This window comes from Notolepis coatsorum (assembly GCF_963971535.1).
Source record: "Notolepis coatsorum genome assembly, chromosome: 3".
Taxonomy (NCBI): Eukaryota; Metazoa; Chordata; class Actinopteri; order Aulopiformes; family Paralepididae; genus Notolepis; species Notolepis coatsorum.
This window is the reverse complement of record NC_140167.1, coordinates 170,616,630-170,635,939: the sequence shown is the minus strand read 5'-3', so window position 1 is coordinate 170,635,939 and position 19,310 is coordinate 170,616,630. Positions and strand designations below refer to the sequence as shown.

The following is a 19,310-nucleotide window of genomic DNA, read 5'->3' as shown; positions in this document are numbered from 1 at the left end:
GACTCCTCTCTCTCTGGTCTCTCCTCCCGCAGACTCCCCTCTCTCTCTGCTCTGTGGTCTCTCCTCCCTCAGACTCCTCTCTATCTCTCTGATCTCTGGTCTCTCCTCCATCAGACTCCTCTCTCTCTCTCTGGTCTCTCCTCCATCAGACTCCTCTCTCTCTTTGGTCTCTCCTCCACCAGACTCCTCTCTCTCTCCTCTCTCTCTCTGGTCTCTCCTCCATCAGACTCCCCTCTCTCTCTGGTCTCTCCTCCCTCAGACTCCTCTCTCTCTCTGGTCTCTCCTCCCTCAGACTCCTCTCTATCTGCTCTCTGGTCTCTCCTCCCGCAGACTCCTCTCTCTCTCTCTGGTCTCTCCTCCCGCAGACTCCCCTCTCTCTCTCTGCTCTGTGGTCTCTCCTCCATCAGACTCCTCTCTCTCTCTCTTGTCTCTCCTCCATCAGACTCCTCTCTCTCTCTGGTCTCTCCTCCATCAGACTCCTCTCTCTCTGGTCTCTCCTCCATCAGACTCCTCTCTCTCTCTCTGGTCTCTCCTCCATCAGACTCCTCTCTCTCTCTCTGGTCTCCTCCATCAGACTCCTCTCTCTCTCTGGCTCTCCTCCATCAGACTCCTCTCTCTCTCTCTGTCTCCTCCATCAGACTCCCCTCTCTCTCTCTGGTCTCTCCTCCATCAGACTCCTCTCTCTCTGTCTCTCCTCCATCAGACTCCTCTCTCTCTCTGGTCTGTGGTCTCTCCTCCATCAGACTCCTCTCTCTCTCTGGTCTCTCCTCCATCAGACTCCTCTCTCTCTCTGGTCTCTCCTCCATCAGACTCCTCTCTCTCTCTCTGGTCTCTCCTCCATCAGACTCCCCTCTCTCTCTCTGGTCTCTCCTCCATCAGACTCCTCTCTCTCTGGTCTCTCCTCCATCAGACTCCTCTCTCTCTCTGGTCTGTGGTCTCTCCTCCATCAGACTCTTATCTCTGCTCTCGTCTCTCCTCCATCAGACTCCTCTCTCTGCTCTCTGGTCTCTCCTCCATCAGACTCCTCTCTCTCTCTCTGCTTTCTCCTCCATCAGACTCTTCTCTCTCTGCTCTGTGGTCTCTCCTCCATCAGACTCCTTTCTCTCTCTGCTCTCTGGTCTCTCCTCCATCAGACTCTCTCTCTGCTATGTGGTCTCTCCTCCCTCAGACTCCTCTCTCTCTCTCTGGTCTCTCCTCCATCAGACTACTCTCTCTCTCTGCTCTGTGGTCTCTCCTCCATCAGACTCTTCTCTCTGGTCTCTCCTCCATCAGACTCATCTCTCTCTCTGGTCTCTCCTCCATCAGACTCCTCTCTCTCTCTGGTCTCTCCTCCATCAGACTCCTCTCTCTCTGGTCTCTCCTCCATCAGACTCCTCTCTCTCTGGTCTCTCCTCTATCAGACTCCTCTCTCTGGTCTCTCCTCCATCAGACTCCTCTCTCTCTCTGGTCTCTCCTCTATCAGACTCCTCTCTCTCTCTGCTCTCTGGTCTCTCCTCCATCAGACTCCTCTCTCTCTCTGCTCTCTCCTCCATCAGACTCCTCTCTCTCTCTGCCTCAGACAGCAGACGGAGAAGAGGTGATGTCCAGCATCCAGTTAGTGTTCTAATCTCTCTTGTTGCATCAGAATCTTTCACGTGAAACCCGGAAAGTAGACCAGATTAGCGACCGTTGGACCGAGGAGGATCTGTTTAGGACATTTCACATCGCCATGTATAAAAGATAGAAGGACATGTGAATGTAGGCTACTGCTGACATCACTGTGCCGTGCAGAGCGCCAGGCGGGGGGGGGGGGGGGGGGGGGGCCGTGTCACATGTTAATGTATTTTATTTGGGAGGGAAATCTTATATAAGACCACTTCCTTTCCTCAGTCCCCTCTCCACTGCAATGCAGCAGCAACGCCGGAGCTCACACTCCACTGGGCACACACACACACACACACACACACACACACACACACACACACACACGCACACACACTCACACACTCACACATGCATGCATGCACACACACGCACACACTCACTCATGCATGCACACACACGCACACACACTCACGCACGCGTGCACACACACACACACACACTCACACATGCATGCACACACACGCACACACACTCACTCACGCGTGCACACACACACACACACACACACACACACACACACACACTCACACATGCATGCATGCACACACACGCACACACACTCACTCACGCGTGCACAAACACACACACACACACACACTCACACATGCATGCATGCACACACACACACTCACTCACGCGTGCACACACACACACACACACACACACACACACACACACACACACACACACACACACCACATGTGCTCACACATGCACAGGGCACCTCTGCCAAAATGTCATCGCAATAAGCACACTGTGCTCTCGCCCACGCGTGTCGGTGTCAGAACATCACAGATGGCCGTGAATGCATTACTGTACCTGTTAGATTATTTCCACTTCTCAAAACACCGTATCCATGGAGGCAGTAACTGTTGCAGGTGCGACAGTCACACGTGTCCAGTTCAGCTCTGTGAGCTCACAGTGACACAGTTCAGCTCTAGGGATGCATTGATATCGGATATCGGCCCCGATATACATTTTACATTTAGTAATTTAGCTGACGCTTTTATCCAAAGCGACTTACAAGTTCTGTATGACAAGTCATCAGGAAGGGCACAACTCTATCAGCTGAGTAACAATGTTCATCAAAGTGTTGAGTGCTACAGTGTAGGTTAGTTTATTAGGACAAGTGCATGACAGTAAGGTTAGTTAGGGTTAGATATATATATATATTTTTTTTTAATTCAGATAATGGTTGAAGAAGTGCGTTTTGTATAAATGTATTCTGTACTTCTGTATGACAACTATTAAAGAAACTTGAAACTTGAAACTTGTCTTTAGTCGACGGTGAAAGATTGGACGGGTTTCGGCTGTCCTAACTGGGGTGGGTAGTTCATTCCACCATTGTGGGGCAAGGACTGAGAATAGGTGACTTCTCTTTGATGACCCTCCCGGAGCTTGGATAGGAGTAGGTCTGAGGCGGCCAGAAGATGCAGAGCGTAGAGGTCTTGAGGGTGTGTAGTTAGAGACCATTGACCGGAGATAGGCGGGAGCGGTTCCCTTTGCCGCACGGTATGCTAGGTCGAGGGCCTTGAAGCGGATTCGTGCAGCAATGGGGAGCCAGTGCAGGTCCCTAAGAAGTGGCGTGACATGGGACGACTTCGGTAGGTTTGAGATCAGGCGGGCCGCTGCGTTCTGAATGAGTTGAAGAGGCTTAGTGGCAGTGGCCGGGAGGCCAGCGAGCAGTGCGTTGCAGTAGTCGAGGCGGGAGATGACTGTTGATTGGACGAGGAGTTGGGTGGCTTCTTTTGTCAGGAAGGGGCGGATCCTTCTGACATTGCTCAGGAGGAATATGCAGGTTCTGGTTGTCGCTGCGATGTGAGTAGAGAAGTTCAACTGGTCGTCGAGGACAACACCAAGGTTCCTGGCGGTCGGGGACGCGGTCACAGCTGCATTCTCGACTGTGATGGAAAGGTCGGTCAGGGGGGAGGATTTGGCTGGCAGGTGGAGCAATTCTGTTTTGCTTAGGTTCAGTTTGAGGTGGTTGGTCGTCATCCAGGCGGAGATGTCGGACAGATAAGCCGAGATCCGCTCAGAGACATGGATATCTGAGGGAGGGAAGGAGAGGAAGAGTTGAGTATCGTCGGCATAACAATGATAGGAGAAGCCATGAGACGTGATAATGTTACCCAGTGATTTAGTGTAGAGGGAGAAGAGAAGGAGTCCTAGAACCGAGCCCTTGGTAGGAGCGGTCATTGAGGTATGATGTCAGCCATGTCAGCGCAGAGCCAGCCACTCCCATTTCTGCGAGGGCCGCGAGGAGGATCTGATGGTTGACTGTGTCGAAGGCTGCAGATAGATCTAGGAGAATCAGGGCAGAGGAGAGGCCTTTCGCTTTTGCTAAGTGAAGTGCCTCTGTGACCGCAATGAGGGCCGTTTCTGTGGAGTGGCCAGTCCGGAAGCCAGACTGATTAGGGTCTAGGAGGTCATTCTGTAAGAGATAAGCAGTAAGTTGGTTGGATACAGCACGTTTTAGAAAGGAAGTCATCACACACATAATAAACCTCTCCATAAAACAGGGACACATCCCCAAGGACTTCAAAATTGCGAGAGTAACACCCCTGCACAAAAAAGGCAGTAAATTAGACCCAGGCAACTACCGCCCTGTTTCTATCCTTACCTCCATCTCGAAAGTCATGGAAAAAATGGTATACGAACAGGTCGAAAAATACCTCGCGGAAAAAAATCTAATCTACGAATTCCAATCTGGCTTCAGAACATCCCACTCCACTGACACATGCCTTCTCTATTTAAACGACCACATCAAACAAGAGGTGGACGCGGGCAAATACTGCGGCATGGTCATGCTGGACCTACAAAAGGCCTTCGACACTGTCAATCACACCATTCTGATTGACAAGCTAAAAGAAATTGGTTTTGATAGTCTATCAGTGAGCTGGATGCAATCCTACCTGGAGGGGAGAGAGCAGATGGTGGAGGTAAACGGTACCCTATCCCCCCCCCTCACAGTAAGCTGTGGTGTTCCACAAGGAAGCATACTAGGTCCGCTACTGTTCCTATTTTATGCAAATGACATGTCGTCAGCTTGTGACTGCAACTTGATCCTGTTTGCGGACGACTCAGCCCTGCTGGTCTCTGACAAGAACAAGTTACAGGTTGAAAAAACCCTCAGCTCAGAACTAGGCAAAATCTGCATATGGCTCTCTGATAACAAACTATCATTACACATGGGCAAAACAGAGTCCATTCTCTTCGGTTCAAATAACAAACTCAGCAAGACCGACGGCTTCTCAGTTACAGTGGGTGACAATATTGTCACAAGGAAAGAAGATATTAGCTACCTGGGTTCCATCCTAGAGGCAAATCTTTCCTGTGACAAAATGGCATCCAATGTAATAAAAAAAGTCAACCAACGAACTCGATTCTTGTACCGGATCTCCTCACTGGTAAACAAGAATACCCTGAAGACTCTGGCAGGAGCACTCATTCAAGGGTACTACGACTATTGTAACTGAGGGGTACAATTCCCTGACTGTATTGATAAGTATGGTATCATTAAACCACTACCGCTTTATGTACTTTAACTACTGGCCACACAGTACATGATATAGATATGATGAACACTTTCCCACCTGATGAAACCAAGTCCACACAAATGTATCCGTCGAATCTTTAATATATAGCAAAGGGTATATACAACGTTCACGTAATGACATTTATGATTTGAATGCACTTGTAAGGCAAATGAGTATTCGTAGGCAAATCAACATTGAATGTCCAATCTCTGGTTACGCAGGAAGCAAGTATACAACCTGGTTCTTTAGGGAACTATAGCGATGGTACTTAATGATTATAGCTGGATACACTAAAGGGGGTCCCGCTGGTTGTAAGTCAGTAGGGGGGGGGGGTTAGGAGAGCCGCTGGCGATATCCCATCTGGCCAACGATTTCTTGGGAGAATTCAGAGTGCTGAACACGGTGCCCACAGAACCTTGGTCCACAGATGAATACAGTTGGGCCCTCTTGTAGACGGTAGCTGCCGGTCCACAACGAAGAGACGTGAGGCGACCTCACTCGGGTTAGAGCGCCGTCTCACCTGGACTCCTCTCGGGGGTAGTTCCAACACTTAACCAGTGTTGGCTGTTATCCATGGCATAATCAAAGCACCCAAAGCAAGTAGATAATCCAAGCCGTGTAGGGCTCGCCGTCGTCCGGGTAAGGTAATCCAATGTGCAGGTCCACTCGTCCTTGGTCAGAACTCCTCGGATGAAAGCACCACACGTGGTCTGCCCAGCCTGGTTAAGACTCTAGATAACGCGAGGAAAACGATGGGGGTACTGCTCACTTTATAACTCTAACCGAACGATGCACCATACATAATAGACTATTATTAACTTAATAGAAATACGTCCCACTCGACGGTATAGTGCCAAACTATGACAATTCAACTATTAATCCACACGATGTCTCAATGCCATTCTGAGGCCAAGTTGACCATACTGCACCACACGTGTATCGTGGGTGAGGCTTAACGTCTTGCCACTAGGTTGGAGGGTAAAGAACTAAGGGCTAAGGGAAGTTCTACTTTACTTGCGCCATATATATATGCGCTGTGAACAAATAGTACCATTCGTATTTCGGCAGACGTATTCCTACGCGGAACCGGGGCTAGTAACGACATGTTCGTCGGCACGATTGAACTTGAACCAAGGGGCTTGGCTGCTGGCGCCAAGTTCTTGTCCAATGAGAGAATGAAACTATTATGGGCTGTTAGTAGACCAAAGGGATATTCAGTGTATATGTACAAGGAATATACAAGGGATATCAAACGATATACAAATACTATTAAATATATATCCATAAATAAATATATATATTCGGTTTAATCTGATCCTTCACAACAGCCGCCCCCTAATTAGTCCCACCTAATTAGCTAAGCAGAGACAGATTGACCGCACTGTCTACCACTCAAGGTCCGCTGTAAGGGTCAGTCAACTCACAAAGTCATGGGGTCATGGTCGTCATCGATAGTGTCTGGGAGTCTGGGCAGTTCTATTAGCCTCGCCACGGGTCGTGTGTAAGTTCGCCCTTGGACGAGCACCTCAGCTGCTCGGACCTTGCCATCGGCACCGGTGATCACTTTGCTTACGCGGCCAGCCGGCCACATAGCTCTGGGTAGTGACTGGTCGATAATCATGACGACTGTTCCTTCTGTCAAATTGTCTCTCTCTTTTACCCACTTCTGGCGGGTCTGTAGAGACGGTAGGTAGTGGAGTAGAAAGCTGTTCCAAAACTTGTCAGCTAGTACTTGACTGTACCTCCACATTCTTCGGCCGTTCGCTTCTTCAGGCCTGTACATTGTCTGGGGTAGCGCGGGGTCCAGCCGCCCCATCAAGAGTGTGTTGGGGGTGACTGGGTCGACATCTGCTATATCACTGGAGACGTAGCCGAGGGGCTTGGAGTTCAATACTCCCTCGATCTCCGTGAGGACTGTCATTAGGACTTCTTCCGCTACAGTCTGGGCCCCAAGCACGGCGTACAGGGCTGTCTTTATAGAACGTACTTCTCGTTCCCAGGTTCCACCGAAGTGGGGTGCGTTCGGGGGATTAAACTGGAAGTCAATCTGGGATGGAGCGAGGTGGGTCTTAAGTTCTGGGCCCATAGCTTGGAAGCTCTCTCTCAGCTCTCTTTCTCCGCCTTTGAAGTTTGTCCCGTGATCAGACAACAATGTAGACGGTTTTCCTTTCCGTGATGTGAATCTTCGGAAGGCCATAAGGAATGAATCTGTGCTCATGGTTGGAAGGAGTTCGATATGTATCGCTCTGGTGGTCATGCATTTGAATACAATACCCCACCGCTTCTCGGTTCCTCTTCCTTTCTTTATATACAATGGGCCAAAACAGTCCATGCCTGTGGAGTGGAATGGCTTGTCGCCGAGTCGGAGGCGACAGGGAGGTAGGTCAGCCATCCGGGGTATGCTGGGCTGCGCGCGCCACTTTCGGCAGTCTAGACAGGTTCGCTGGAAGCGTCGCACTGCTTCTCTCCCTTGAAGTATCCAATAGCGACGTCTGATCTCCGCGAAGACTCTCTCTGCTCCTGCGTGGTGCACATCCTCGTCGTATTTCTTTATGATCAGCTCTGTGACCTTGTGTCGGCTGTTCAAGACTATCGGGTACTTAACGTCATCCGGTAGATCGGGGGCTCTCCGCAGACGACCACCCACTCTGATGAGATTATGGGCGTCACTCTCGGGTGCCAGGTGGAGCAGTCTGCTGTCTGATGGGACGGGCTTTCCTCCCTGTAGACAGTCTAGCTCATCGGGGAACGAGTCTCTCTGGGCTCGTTGTAGTAGAAGAAGTTCTGCTTCTTCGTAGTCAGCTGCTGAAATGTCAGTGGTGGGCTGAATCTCTGGGTGGTGCCACAGGAATGTCTTTAGTTGCGCACTCTGTAGGGTGAGGCAGTCATCTATGTTGGGGTCTGTGGAGGCGACTGTGCTCAGTCCACAGAACATAGGTTTCTTGTTCTCAGCCTCCTCTTTACTCGCCTCCCGTGGGGTGGGCGTAGGCCACTCTCCTTCCGGGAGCTTGAGGAACTCTGGTCCGTCACTGTAGATGTTGTGACGGGTGAGGTCATCTAGGGACATTCCCCGGGTGATGACGTCAGCTGGGTTGTGTTTGGTGTCCACATACCGCCAGCTCGCTGCTTCTGTTAACTCTTGAATCTCGGTGACTCTGACTCCCACGAAGACTTTGTATCTGCATGAATCAGACTTGATCCATGTGAGTACTGTCGTGGAATCTGACCACAAGATTGTTCTGTGCACCGGAATGGTGAGTTCACGTTGGATTAACGTGGCTAGATGCGCTCTTGCTAGGGCTGCGCAGAGCTCTAGACGCGGGATAGATTGTTGCTTTCGTGGGGCTATTCTTGAGCGAGCCAGGATGAAAGCAGTGTGTATCTCTCCTCCCTTCTCTTGGGCACGCAAGTAGGCCACCGATCCATAGGCTACTTCGGAGGCGTCACTGAAGACGTGTAGATCCATCTTGCATGTCTCTGGCCTCACTGTGGGTGGGAAGTAGCTGCGGCGTATATTGACGCCTGGGAGTGAGCGGAGCTCCGTCTCCCACTCTCTCCATGTGGAGGCAAGGGGTGCGGGTATTGGGTCGTCCCAGCCCTGGTCCTTGTCCCATAGTGCTCGTACAATCATCTTTGCCCTGGTGGTGTAAGGTAGAATACATCCCAACGGGTCATATTGTCTGGCGAGTGTTCTGTACACACTCCGTCTGGTGGTCGGTATCGCCGTCGACCTTCCCTGCTCCGTGGTCAAGGGTTTGTGTCTATAGTGGAGCGAGTCTGTTTTGAAGCGCCAGACTAGTCCTAGTGTCATTTCTTGGGCTTCTCCTGGGATTGTCGCCATCCAGGTCTCGCTGCTGGCAGCCTTGTCCGCGGGGGAGAGGCTGCGCAATACGTGCGGGTCGCTGCTGGCCCACTGCCTGAGATCAAAGCCGCCTTTGATCAGGGAGGCGCGTAGCTTGAGTAGGAGAGCCTCGGCTTCTTCTTGAGTCGAAACGCTTTGTAAACAGTTGTCCACGTAGAAACTGTTCTTCACACTGTGTCGGACCTCTTCATCTGCTGCTGGGTCCTCTGCGACGTGTTTCTGTAGTGCAAATGTAGCACAGCACTGGCTGCATGTGGTTCCGAAGGGGAGGACTTCCCACTGGTAGATGGCTGGGTGCTCATCTCCGGTCCTCTCTCTCCATAGGAACCGCAGCAGGGGCTTATCCTCCTCCACTAGTCTCACCTGCAGGAACATCCCTTTGATATCCCCGCTGATAGCCACCTTGTCCTGGCGGAAGCGTAGTAGCACGCCTAGTAGAGAGGGGCCGAGTGTGGGGCCGGGCAAGAGCTCTTTATTCAGATTCTGGGATCCCATCTGGTAGCTGCAGTTAAACACAATGCGATCCTTGCCGTTGTGGTGGACCTTGTGGTGCGGCACGTACCATGATTCGGTCGTCTGATCGGCCTCTTTAATGTCAATCTTCATTACGTGTCTCGCTGTGATTAGCTTCTCAATCTCAGCTCGGTACACACTCTCTTGAGCGGGGTCTTTGGCTAGGCGCCGCTCTGTGTTCAATAGATACCGCTCCGTAGCTTCTTTCGTGGCGTGAAAGGTGGGCATTCCCTCTCACCTCAGGAGTGGAGTTGCGTATCTCATCACTCCGCCGACTGTGACTCTCTTTGTCCCTTGCTCGAGGAGGTTTATGGCGTAAATGTCTTCTTTAGAACGAATGTCTTTCTTTTCGTTCTTAAAGGGCATTGTCTCTAGTGTCCATAGCCTCTCGACATGCAGCAGGAGAGTGGTGTCTTCTTCTGTCACTCTGGAGTGGAGGCAGCTAGTGGCTGCTGTTTGGTTGAGAGATTTAGCGAGGGGGCCTTGTAGTGTCCATCCTAGGCGGGTCTCGACTGCTGCAGGACAGCCTCTGGGTCCTGTATGGACCCGGTCTATCGGGACTATGAGGTCTGCATGGTCGGAGCCTATCAGCAGGGTCGGGGTGGCGCCGTCTATGAGCGGGATAGGTAGTTGACGCAGGTGCACATATTTATCCATCAGCTTGGCGATGGGGTAGGTGTACTGTGATAGTCCTATTTCTTGGCTGGTGAAAGCATTTGTAATCCTATACCGTCGCTCTGGCTGCCCGCTTGCTGCGATAGTGAAGGAGACATTCTCGCCTTTTATCGTCTTTAAATCTCTTCTTATTGTCCGAATCGTCATTTGGTTCTCGCTCCCCCGCAGTCCCAGCTGGGCCGCAGCGGACGCGAGCAGAAGGGTCTTCTCTGACCCGTCATCAAGGACGGCGTAAGTGTCCATGACTTTATCTTGGTAGCTCAATGTTACACGGACTACCTTTAAGAGCACTTGGGCGCCGCTGCTGCTGGCGGGGTCAATGTACATGACACTTGCCTTGGTGCTGCTCGATGGTGCAGGTGCAGGCTTTCTTCTGTTACTGTCGTGTAGGACATCTAGGTGGGCTCCGTCACACCGACTGCACCTCTTCTTTAGGCGGCACTCGGCTGCCATGTGACTGCGCGCACATCGGTAACAGCGCCTGTTGGACTTTATCCATTGACTCACTTCTTCTGCATTCATCTTTGTGAACAGGTCACATTGTGACAGCCAGTGTTCCTTCTCGCAGTACGGGCACACCATCTTCCACTTCTCTTTTCTCGAGGGGGTACTGTGGTTCTTACTGCTCGGTACTGATTCTGATTGGTGCATGACAGTCACCGATCTTCTTCCATCGTTTATTCTCCTGGGTCCCTCTCTGGAGCTTGGTGTGCTCCGCACGAACGTATCCAGTCGTAAGCTGCTGACTTCTCTCGCCAGGAAGTCGGCTAGATCGAGGAGGGATGGTTCGGGACCGTTAGGATCACGGTGGTCTCTCTGCCGCCTAAAGCGCTCTTGTCTGGCGGGTGGCAGCTTCTCTAAAATCCTCTCGACGTTAGAGTTGGCGTATAGCTCGTGCATACCCTTTTCTCGTTGCGCTCCCAGCATCCCTACCAGGGACTGCACTTTTATAGACAGGTCGTCTAATGAGCGATTGTCTGTTGCTGGGGGTAGGCGGTCAATATGCCTTATCTCTTGGATTACGTAATCCCATATACGTCCATATCTCTGGTCCAGCGCTGCTAGAGCCGCGGTGTATGGGGTCGTAGAGGTGGCATAGGCTAGCGCTATATTGTGCGCTCGGGGTACTTTCAGGTGCTTCAGTAATATTGCATACTTGTGACGTTCATCAACGACATCCACCATCATTGTCTCTAAGCACATTCGGAGCTCCGTGTACTGTGCCCGATTCTCATGGGTGAAGTCTGGGATGGTCGGTGTGGCAATGTATGACGCCGTGGATGGCTGATACATCGGCGAGCGTTGGGGGAGAGGCCTCCTAGGCGAGTCTCCTCTTGCGCCTCTCTGTGGGCTGGTACCGGCAGGGTACCATGGCCCGCTGGTCCAGGTGCTATTCCTCGGGGCTGGTCGTGCGTCGTGCTCACCCGTGAATAGAGTCGGGGGTCTGTAGCGCAGCGCCGCGGGGGTATAGCCTGGGCTGTACTGGACCTCCTGGTCCGGTGGAGTACTGTGCTGTCGTCGGGCTTGGTTCTCCTCCTCTCCCTCTTCTTCTTCTATCAGGTCCTCTAGATCCTGTAGTCGTTTATTTAGCTTCTCCGCAGTGTATGCTGCTCCTTCCTTGTAGCTGGGTCTCGCTTGGACCGGTCGGGGAAGGGGGTCTGCGGGGGGTATAGGCTTGGTCTGTTGGTCAAGTTCAGGGTCGCTTGCTCGGTTAGGAGACGCTGCCCTTGACTGTTGTCTCGACGAGTTCCTTGAACCCCTGGCGGAGGGAGAGGGTGTTGCCTTGAGGATCAGCTGCTCCATTAGTTGCGCTTGTAGCTTGTCGCGCTCGGCTTGTAGTCTGTCGCGCTCGGTTTCGCGCTGGATGAGAGCGAGGTCGCGCTCTGCTTCTCTTTGGGCACCGGCAGCGGCACGCTGGGTGTCTGCTCGGTCTCTTGCCATATTCTCTTCCGTCTGAAGGCGTCTCATCTCCAGGCGTATGCGCTCTTCTTCGCTCCGTTGCTGTGTCTGGAGTCGATCGCGTTCACCCTGAAGTCGATCGCGTTCACCCTGGAGTCGATCGCGTTCGGTAGAGGCTGTCAGGCTGACGAGGAACGCCTGTGATAGCATCCTCTCCGCTTTGCTGGGGGAAGACGGTTGTAGAGGTGAGCCGCTCCTGGCGGTACTCGTTGGGGAGTCCTGGAGCTCTATTTCCTCGGCGCTCTCCTCTTCTTCTTCCGTGCAGAGTTCTCTCTCTGTAGGGTTGTCTTCCTCCCGGGGCTGGTCGGGGACTACTTCTTCGGTATTGGCGGGGGGTAAAGGCATGTCAGCTCCCTCCTGGTCCCCACCGTGAGCTTGGTCAGTTACATTAGAACCCACTAGGGCCTCTGTGGTCGGGGTAACCTGGTCGTTAAGGTCAGACATAATTTTACTTTCTACTTTTACCGCGTTTACCGTTTGTAGAAGGCTAGGTAGTTGACTGACAGCGTAATCCTCTAAGTACGGAGGTGGCTGTCGTCTGCGCCGCGGGCGTTCTACGTTAGGAGGACCGTTTCGTGGAGTGTTCATCATAGGCCATTTCAATATTAATAACACTATATTAATATTACACTAGTTACCCTCCGGCTCGAAGGACCAATTGTAACTGAGGGGTACAATTCCCTGACTGTATTGATAAGTATGGTATCATTAAACCACTACCGCTTTATGTACTTTAACTACTGGCCACACAGTACATGATATAGATATGATGAACACTTTCCCACCTGATGAAACCAAGTCCACACAAATGTATCCGTCGAATCTTTAATATATAGCAAAGGGTATATACAACGTTCACGTAATGACATTTATGATTTGAATGCACTTGTAAGGCAAATGAGTATTCGTAGGCAAATCAACATTGAATGTCCAATCTCTGGTTACGCAGGAAGCAAGTATACAACCTGGTTCTTTAGGGAACTATAGCGATGGTACTTAATGATTATAGCTGGATACACTAAAGGGGGTCCCGCTGGTTGTAAGTCAGTAGGGGGGGGGGGGGGTTAGGAGAGCCGCTGGCGATATCCCATCTGGCCAACGATTTCTTGGGAGAATTCAGAGTGCTGAACACGGTGCCCACAGAACCTTGGTCCACAGATGAATACAGTTGGGCCCTCTTGTAGACGGTAGCTGCCGGTCCACAACGAAGAGACGTGAGGCGACCTCACTCGGACTCCTCTCGGGGGTAGTTCCAACACTTACCAGTGTTGGCTGTTATCCATGGCATAATCAAAGCACCCAAAGCAAGTAGATAATCCAAGCCGTGTAGGGCTCGCCGTCGTCCGGGTAAGGTAATCCAATGTGCAGGTCCACTCGTCCTTGGTCAGAACTCCTCGGATGAAAGCACCACACGTGGTCTGCCCAGCCTGGTTAAGACTCTAGATAACGCGAGGAAAACGATGGGGGTACTGCTCACTTTATAACTCTAACCGAACGATGCACCATACATAATAGACTATTATTAACTTAATAGAAATACGTCCCACTCGACGGTATAGTGCCAAACTATGACAATTCAACTATTAATCCACACGATGTCTCAATGCCATTCTGAGGCCAAGTTGACCATACTGCACCACACGTGTATCGTGGGTGAGGCTTAACGTCTTGCCACTAGGTTGGAGGGTAAAGAACTAAGGGCTAAGGGAAGTTCTACTTTACTTGCGCCATATATATATGCGCTGTGAACAAATAGTACCATTCGTATTTCGGCAGACGTATTCCTACGCGGAACCGGGGCTAGTAACGACATGTTCGTCGGCACGATTGAACTTGAACCAAGGGGCTTGGCTGCTGGCGCCAAGTTCTTGTCCAATGAGAGAATGAAACTATTATGGGCTGTTAGTAGACCAAAGGGATATTCAGTGTATATGTACAAGGAATATACAAGGGATATCAAACGATATACAAATACTATTAAATATATATCCATAAATAAATATATATATTCGGTTTAATCTGATCCTTCACAACAACTATGCTTGCACCTCATGGTACCAAAGCACCTCAAAGGCGCTAAAAACAAAATTACAAACATCTCAAAACAAACTGGTCAGACTACTGCTTGACCTTACTCCTAGAACCCACCTCACCCCTGCCCACTTTGACAACCTAGGATGGCTTAGAGTAGACGACAGAGTACAGCAACTTGCAATGGGCCTGGTCTACAAGATACACTACACGACCAAGGTACCCATGTACATGTCAAAATACTTCCCAAAGGTCAGTGAATACCACGATCACAACACCAGAGGGAGCTCCACAAATCATGTTAAACCCAGATTCGGCTCAAACAAGGGACTAAACACGTTTCGCAATTATGCCACATCACTGTGGAACGCCCTACCCAAAGCTGTAAAGGAATGTGAATCACTACCCACTTTCAAAAATAATAATAATAATAATAATTTAGGACCTGCTCCGAGGTCATCAATTGGCACACATGCGATGCATGCATGCAATTCGTATCTGCGATTAACCCATCCCGTCGCCCTTCCCCCCCAAGGGCAGCCGGGAGCAGACAGGCGTCAACGTGAGCCGCGCCAGGGGACCAATCCAAGTGCTCCTGTCCGTCTTCGTCAAGGACGCCACAGCGTTAGCGATCTTGTTGTTGTGCATGTTTTTCCATTGGGTTTATCTTATCGGGGGGGAAACCCTTGCGAGCACGGGGAGAACATGCAAACTCCACACAGAAAGGCCTGGGAGATACCCCACCTGGGTAACTGGCATCATGGAAACCTGGTCCCCAAGCGGGAATCGAACCCTGGACCTTCTTGCTGTGAGGCGACAGTGTTAACCACTACACCACGTGCCGCCAAAAACACTCTCAAAAAACACCTACGGGAGACTGCAATTCGAAACTGGCCCCTGTAAATGTCCTAACACAACCCCCTCCAATGTACAGTAAAAATGACCAATGTACAGTTTTGCTTGTACAGTTGTACAGTGTCCCCCACCCACCCCTCCTACCCAACCTCCCCCCCCACTTTTTTTTATCCACTTTTTCTCCCATTTTCTATATTTCTCCCATCCCAATTTCGTATCATCCAATTCAACCCTCCCCTGTCACGAACGCTGTTTCTTGCCTCCCACAAGCCGGCTGCAATGTGGACTAAGTCATACATAGCACAAGTCCCCTCCGGTACTTGAGGTAACAGCAGTCGCATCTTTTCACCTGCGCAGCTCGATCTCTCAGTGCCGAGGAGTAACGCGTGGGAGGCTCACGCTGCCCCCGACACTTCCTGATTCTACTGCGCAGGCGCACCAACCGACCTGTAGGAGTCGCTGTCCACAACGCCCGATCCCCACCCATCAGTTTCCCACCCCCTAATACGGCCAATGTGTATTAGTATGAACGACCAGCTAAACTGAAAGCAATGTGGAGGGCTGGGCTCGAACAGGCGAGCCCAGCGTCTCTGCATTCGTGGCGAGCGCCTTGCCCACTATATCGGATTCTTTTTTATAATTTTCTTTTATTTTTTATAATAATATAATATAATAATAAATAAAATAATAAATAACAATTCAGTACATTTATATCTATGTGTTAATTTGTTACATTTTGTTTTACTAAGTTAGGAAAGTAATGTTTTAAATCAAGCCTCATGTTGCCTTGCACAAAATAATGATCCCAGTCTCTTCCACACAGTGAGGCTGGCATACAGTTTATGAATTGAACAATGGGTATGGGATCGGTACTCTGTATCGGCCGATACCCAAAGCCCATGTATCGGTATCGGGACTGAACAAGTCGGATCGGTGCATCCCTATTCAGCTCTGTGGGCTCACAGTGACACAGTTCAGGCCACTACTAGGGTCGGGTACCGTTCATATTTGAACCGATATGGGTACCAGTACCAGTTCCTGGAATTCAGTATCAATACCAAACGGTACCTTTTTTGGTATATAATTTCAGTTGTAAAAAATTTAAATAAAAAAACTTCTCAATTTGCACATTGTTATTTATTTTGTTATTTATTGTTGTAACACACCACACAAAATAAATACCATGACTATTGTATTATGTTTTTAAATGTTTTAAATATCAACATTATCTGCCCATCCTCAGTAAATAATGATCAAACTCCTCTGACCTCGTCTGGTCTTCCTTTTTTTTTATCTACTTTTTCTCCCCATTTTTCTATTTTTCTCCCGTCCCCAATTTCGTATCGTCCAATTCTACCCTCCTCTGTCTCGAACGCTGTTGGCCATGCCTCCCACAAGCCGGCTGCAATGTGGACGAAGCCTTGCATCACGTGTCCCCTCCGGTACTCGAGGAGGCAGCCGTCGCATCTTTTCACCTGCACAGCGCAATCTCACAGCGGCGAGGGTCTGCGTGGGAGGGACACGCCGCCCTCGTCGCTTCCTGATTCTACTGCGCAGGCGCACCAACCGACCTGTAGGAGTCGCTGTCCACAACGTCCGATCCCCACCCACCAGCTTCCCACCCCCTAATACTGCCAATTGTATTAGTATGAACGACCAGCCAAGCTGGTAGCAACGCCAAGAGCTGGGCTTGAACCCAGCATCTCCTGCGTTGGTGCCGAGCGCCTGACCTCGTCTGGTCTTCCCAAAGACCCAAGAGAGGGGACAGTAATATATATTTGTGGAAAAGGCTCCCTCTTGTCTAGTATATTACACTCTTATACTAAACATGTAAAGGTACCGGAATTTGGTACTGATTGATCTAGCATGAATCGGTACTCGGTAGTACCGATGTCATTTGGCCCTACCCTTAAATGTACCGAGTTCGGTACCCAACCCTGACAACTACTTCTTTTGTTTCTTTCTTGAGCTTGTGTTTGAATTATGGATCAGTGAGACACACTATTAAGAATCAGAAAAGGCTGTTTTCTGGATGAAAAAATAAGTTATTTACATCAACAAGTGACTCAGTGGAAGAAAATAAATAGGTGAACGTTTTGGTCCTTTTTGTCACTTTGTAAATAAATCATAAACTTTTTCATCCAAAGAGTCTTGATAGTCAGTGTGCTGCTTTTTCGGACTACATTGGACTATTCCGCAGGCCTCTTTTCTATATTATAGACACTATTGGTAATGCCAGTTATTGGCTGGGGGTCCTACCTTTGCAACAGGCAGATACCAGGTCAGCTACTCAGGGTCCTGCGCAGAGAGGGATTAGGCTAAAGTACAGACAGTAGATCTAGCAGACAATGAATCAATAGGTTGATTCAATGTTGACTGAGCATGTGTGTGTGTGTGCGTGAGTGTGTGTGTGTATGTGTGTGTGTGATGGGAGCTGTGTCTGTTTGCATTTGAATAAGACCATATTTTAAATGAATACAACCTTTTCATTACATGAATCTATGCATTGCTAGTGTAATGAACTACTACATCTTGTATATACCATTGTAAAATACCTCTGATAACCACCATAAATACATTGTACAGTTAAATCAAATACAGTGTTTGTAATGATGTATGTACTGTACCTGCCTTAGTGCTGCTGCCAACCTGTTTTAACCTCTCGTTTGCCAGACGGCACAGTTTAATGTGGAACATTTCTCAGGGATGCACAACTGGTACGCCTGCTCCCACGCTCGCCCCACATTCTGCAACGTGTGCCGGGACAGCCTGTCCGGGGTGACGTCCCACGGGCTCTCTTGTGAAGGTAAGACACACACACACACACACACACACACACACACACACACACACACACACACACACACACACACACATACACACACACACACACACACACACACACGCACACACACACACACACACACACACACACACACACACACACACACACACACACACACACACACACACACATACACATACAGTATACACACACACACACACATACATACATACATACATACACACACACACACACACACACACACATACATACATACACACACACACACACACACACACACACACACACACACACATACACATACAGTATACACACACACACACACATACATACACATACAGTATACACACACACACACACATACATACATACACACAGTATACTATGCACACATACATACATACATACATACATACATACATACATACATACATACATACATACATACATACATACATACATACATACATACATACATACATACATACATACATACACATTCAGTATACACACACACACACACAGTATACTATGCACACATACATACATACATACATACATACATACATACATACATACATACATACATACATACATACATACATACATACATACATACATACACACATACATACACATAAGTATACACACACATATACACACATATACACACACATACATACATACATACATACATACATACATACATACATACATACATACATACACACACACACACACACACACACACACACACACATACATACATATATACATACATACTAGGGCTGTCTTAAATACTTCGAAGCTTCGAAGCTTCGTTCGATGGTACAAGCTTCGAACATTAAAAGAAAATCGAAGTAAAAAAAATAAAAATAAAAATAATTAATTTCTTTTCACATTTTTTTTTTCAACATTTTTATTTTTATTTTTACTTCGGTGTGTGTGTGTGTGTGTGTGTGTGCATGGGGCCATTGGGTGGGGCCGGGGGACAAATACACTGGAGGAAAGTAACCCAGCTCAGCACTGCCCAAATTATATCATCACTATTGCCTGTTTGAAGGATATCATCCTCAAACACATATACACCACCTACACGCCTATTCTCAGTCCTTGCCCCACAATGGTGGAATGAACTACCCACCCCAGTTAGGACAGCCGAATCCCGTCCAATCTTTCGCCGTCGACTAAAGACGCACTTCTTCAACCATTATCTGAAATAAAATAAAAAAATAAAATAAAAAAAATCTAACCCTAACTAACCTTACTGTCATGCATTTGTCCTAATAAACTAACCTACACTGTAACACGCAACACTTTGATGAATATTGTTACTCAGCTGATAGAGTTGTATCCTTCCTGATGACCTGTCGTACAGAACTTGTAAGTCGCTTTGGATAAAAGCGTCAGCTAAATGACTAAATGTAAA

At 49.2% G+C, this 19,310-nt stretch overlaps 1 protein-coding gene across 1 annotated transcript in view; it reads left to right on the top strand.

Annotated features, from left to right (window-relative positions):
* The window catches only part of dgkh (diacylglycerol kinase, eta), a gene marked incomplete at its 3' end in the record, with an annotated part of 250,542 nt that overhangs the window by 95,029 nt on the left and 136,203 nt on the right, over nt 1-19,310 (top strand). Inside the window, 2 exon segments of the mRNA XM_084311434.1 lie at nt 17,712-17,728; nt 17,734-17,881. Coding sequence (XP_084167560.1) covers nt 17,712-17,728; nt 17,734-17,881 — 165 coding nt within the window.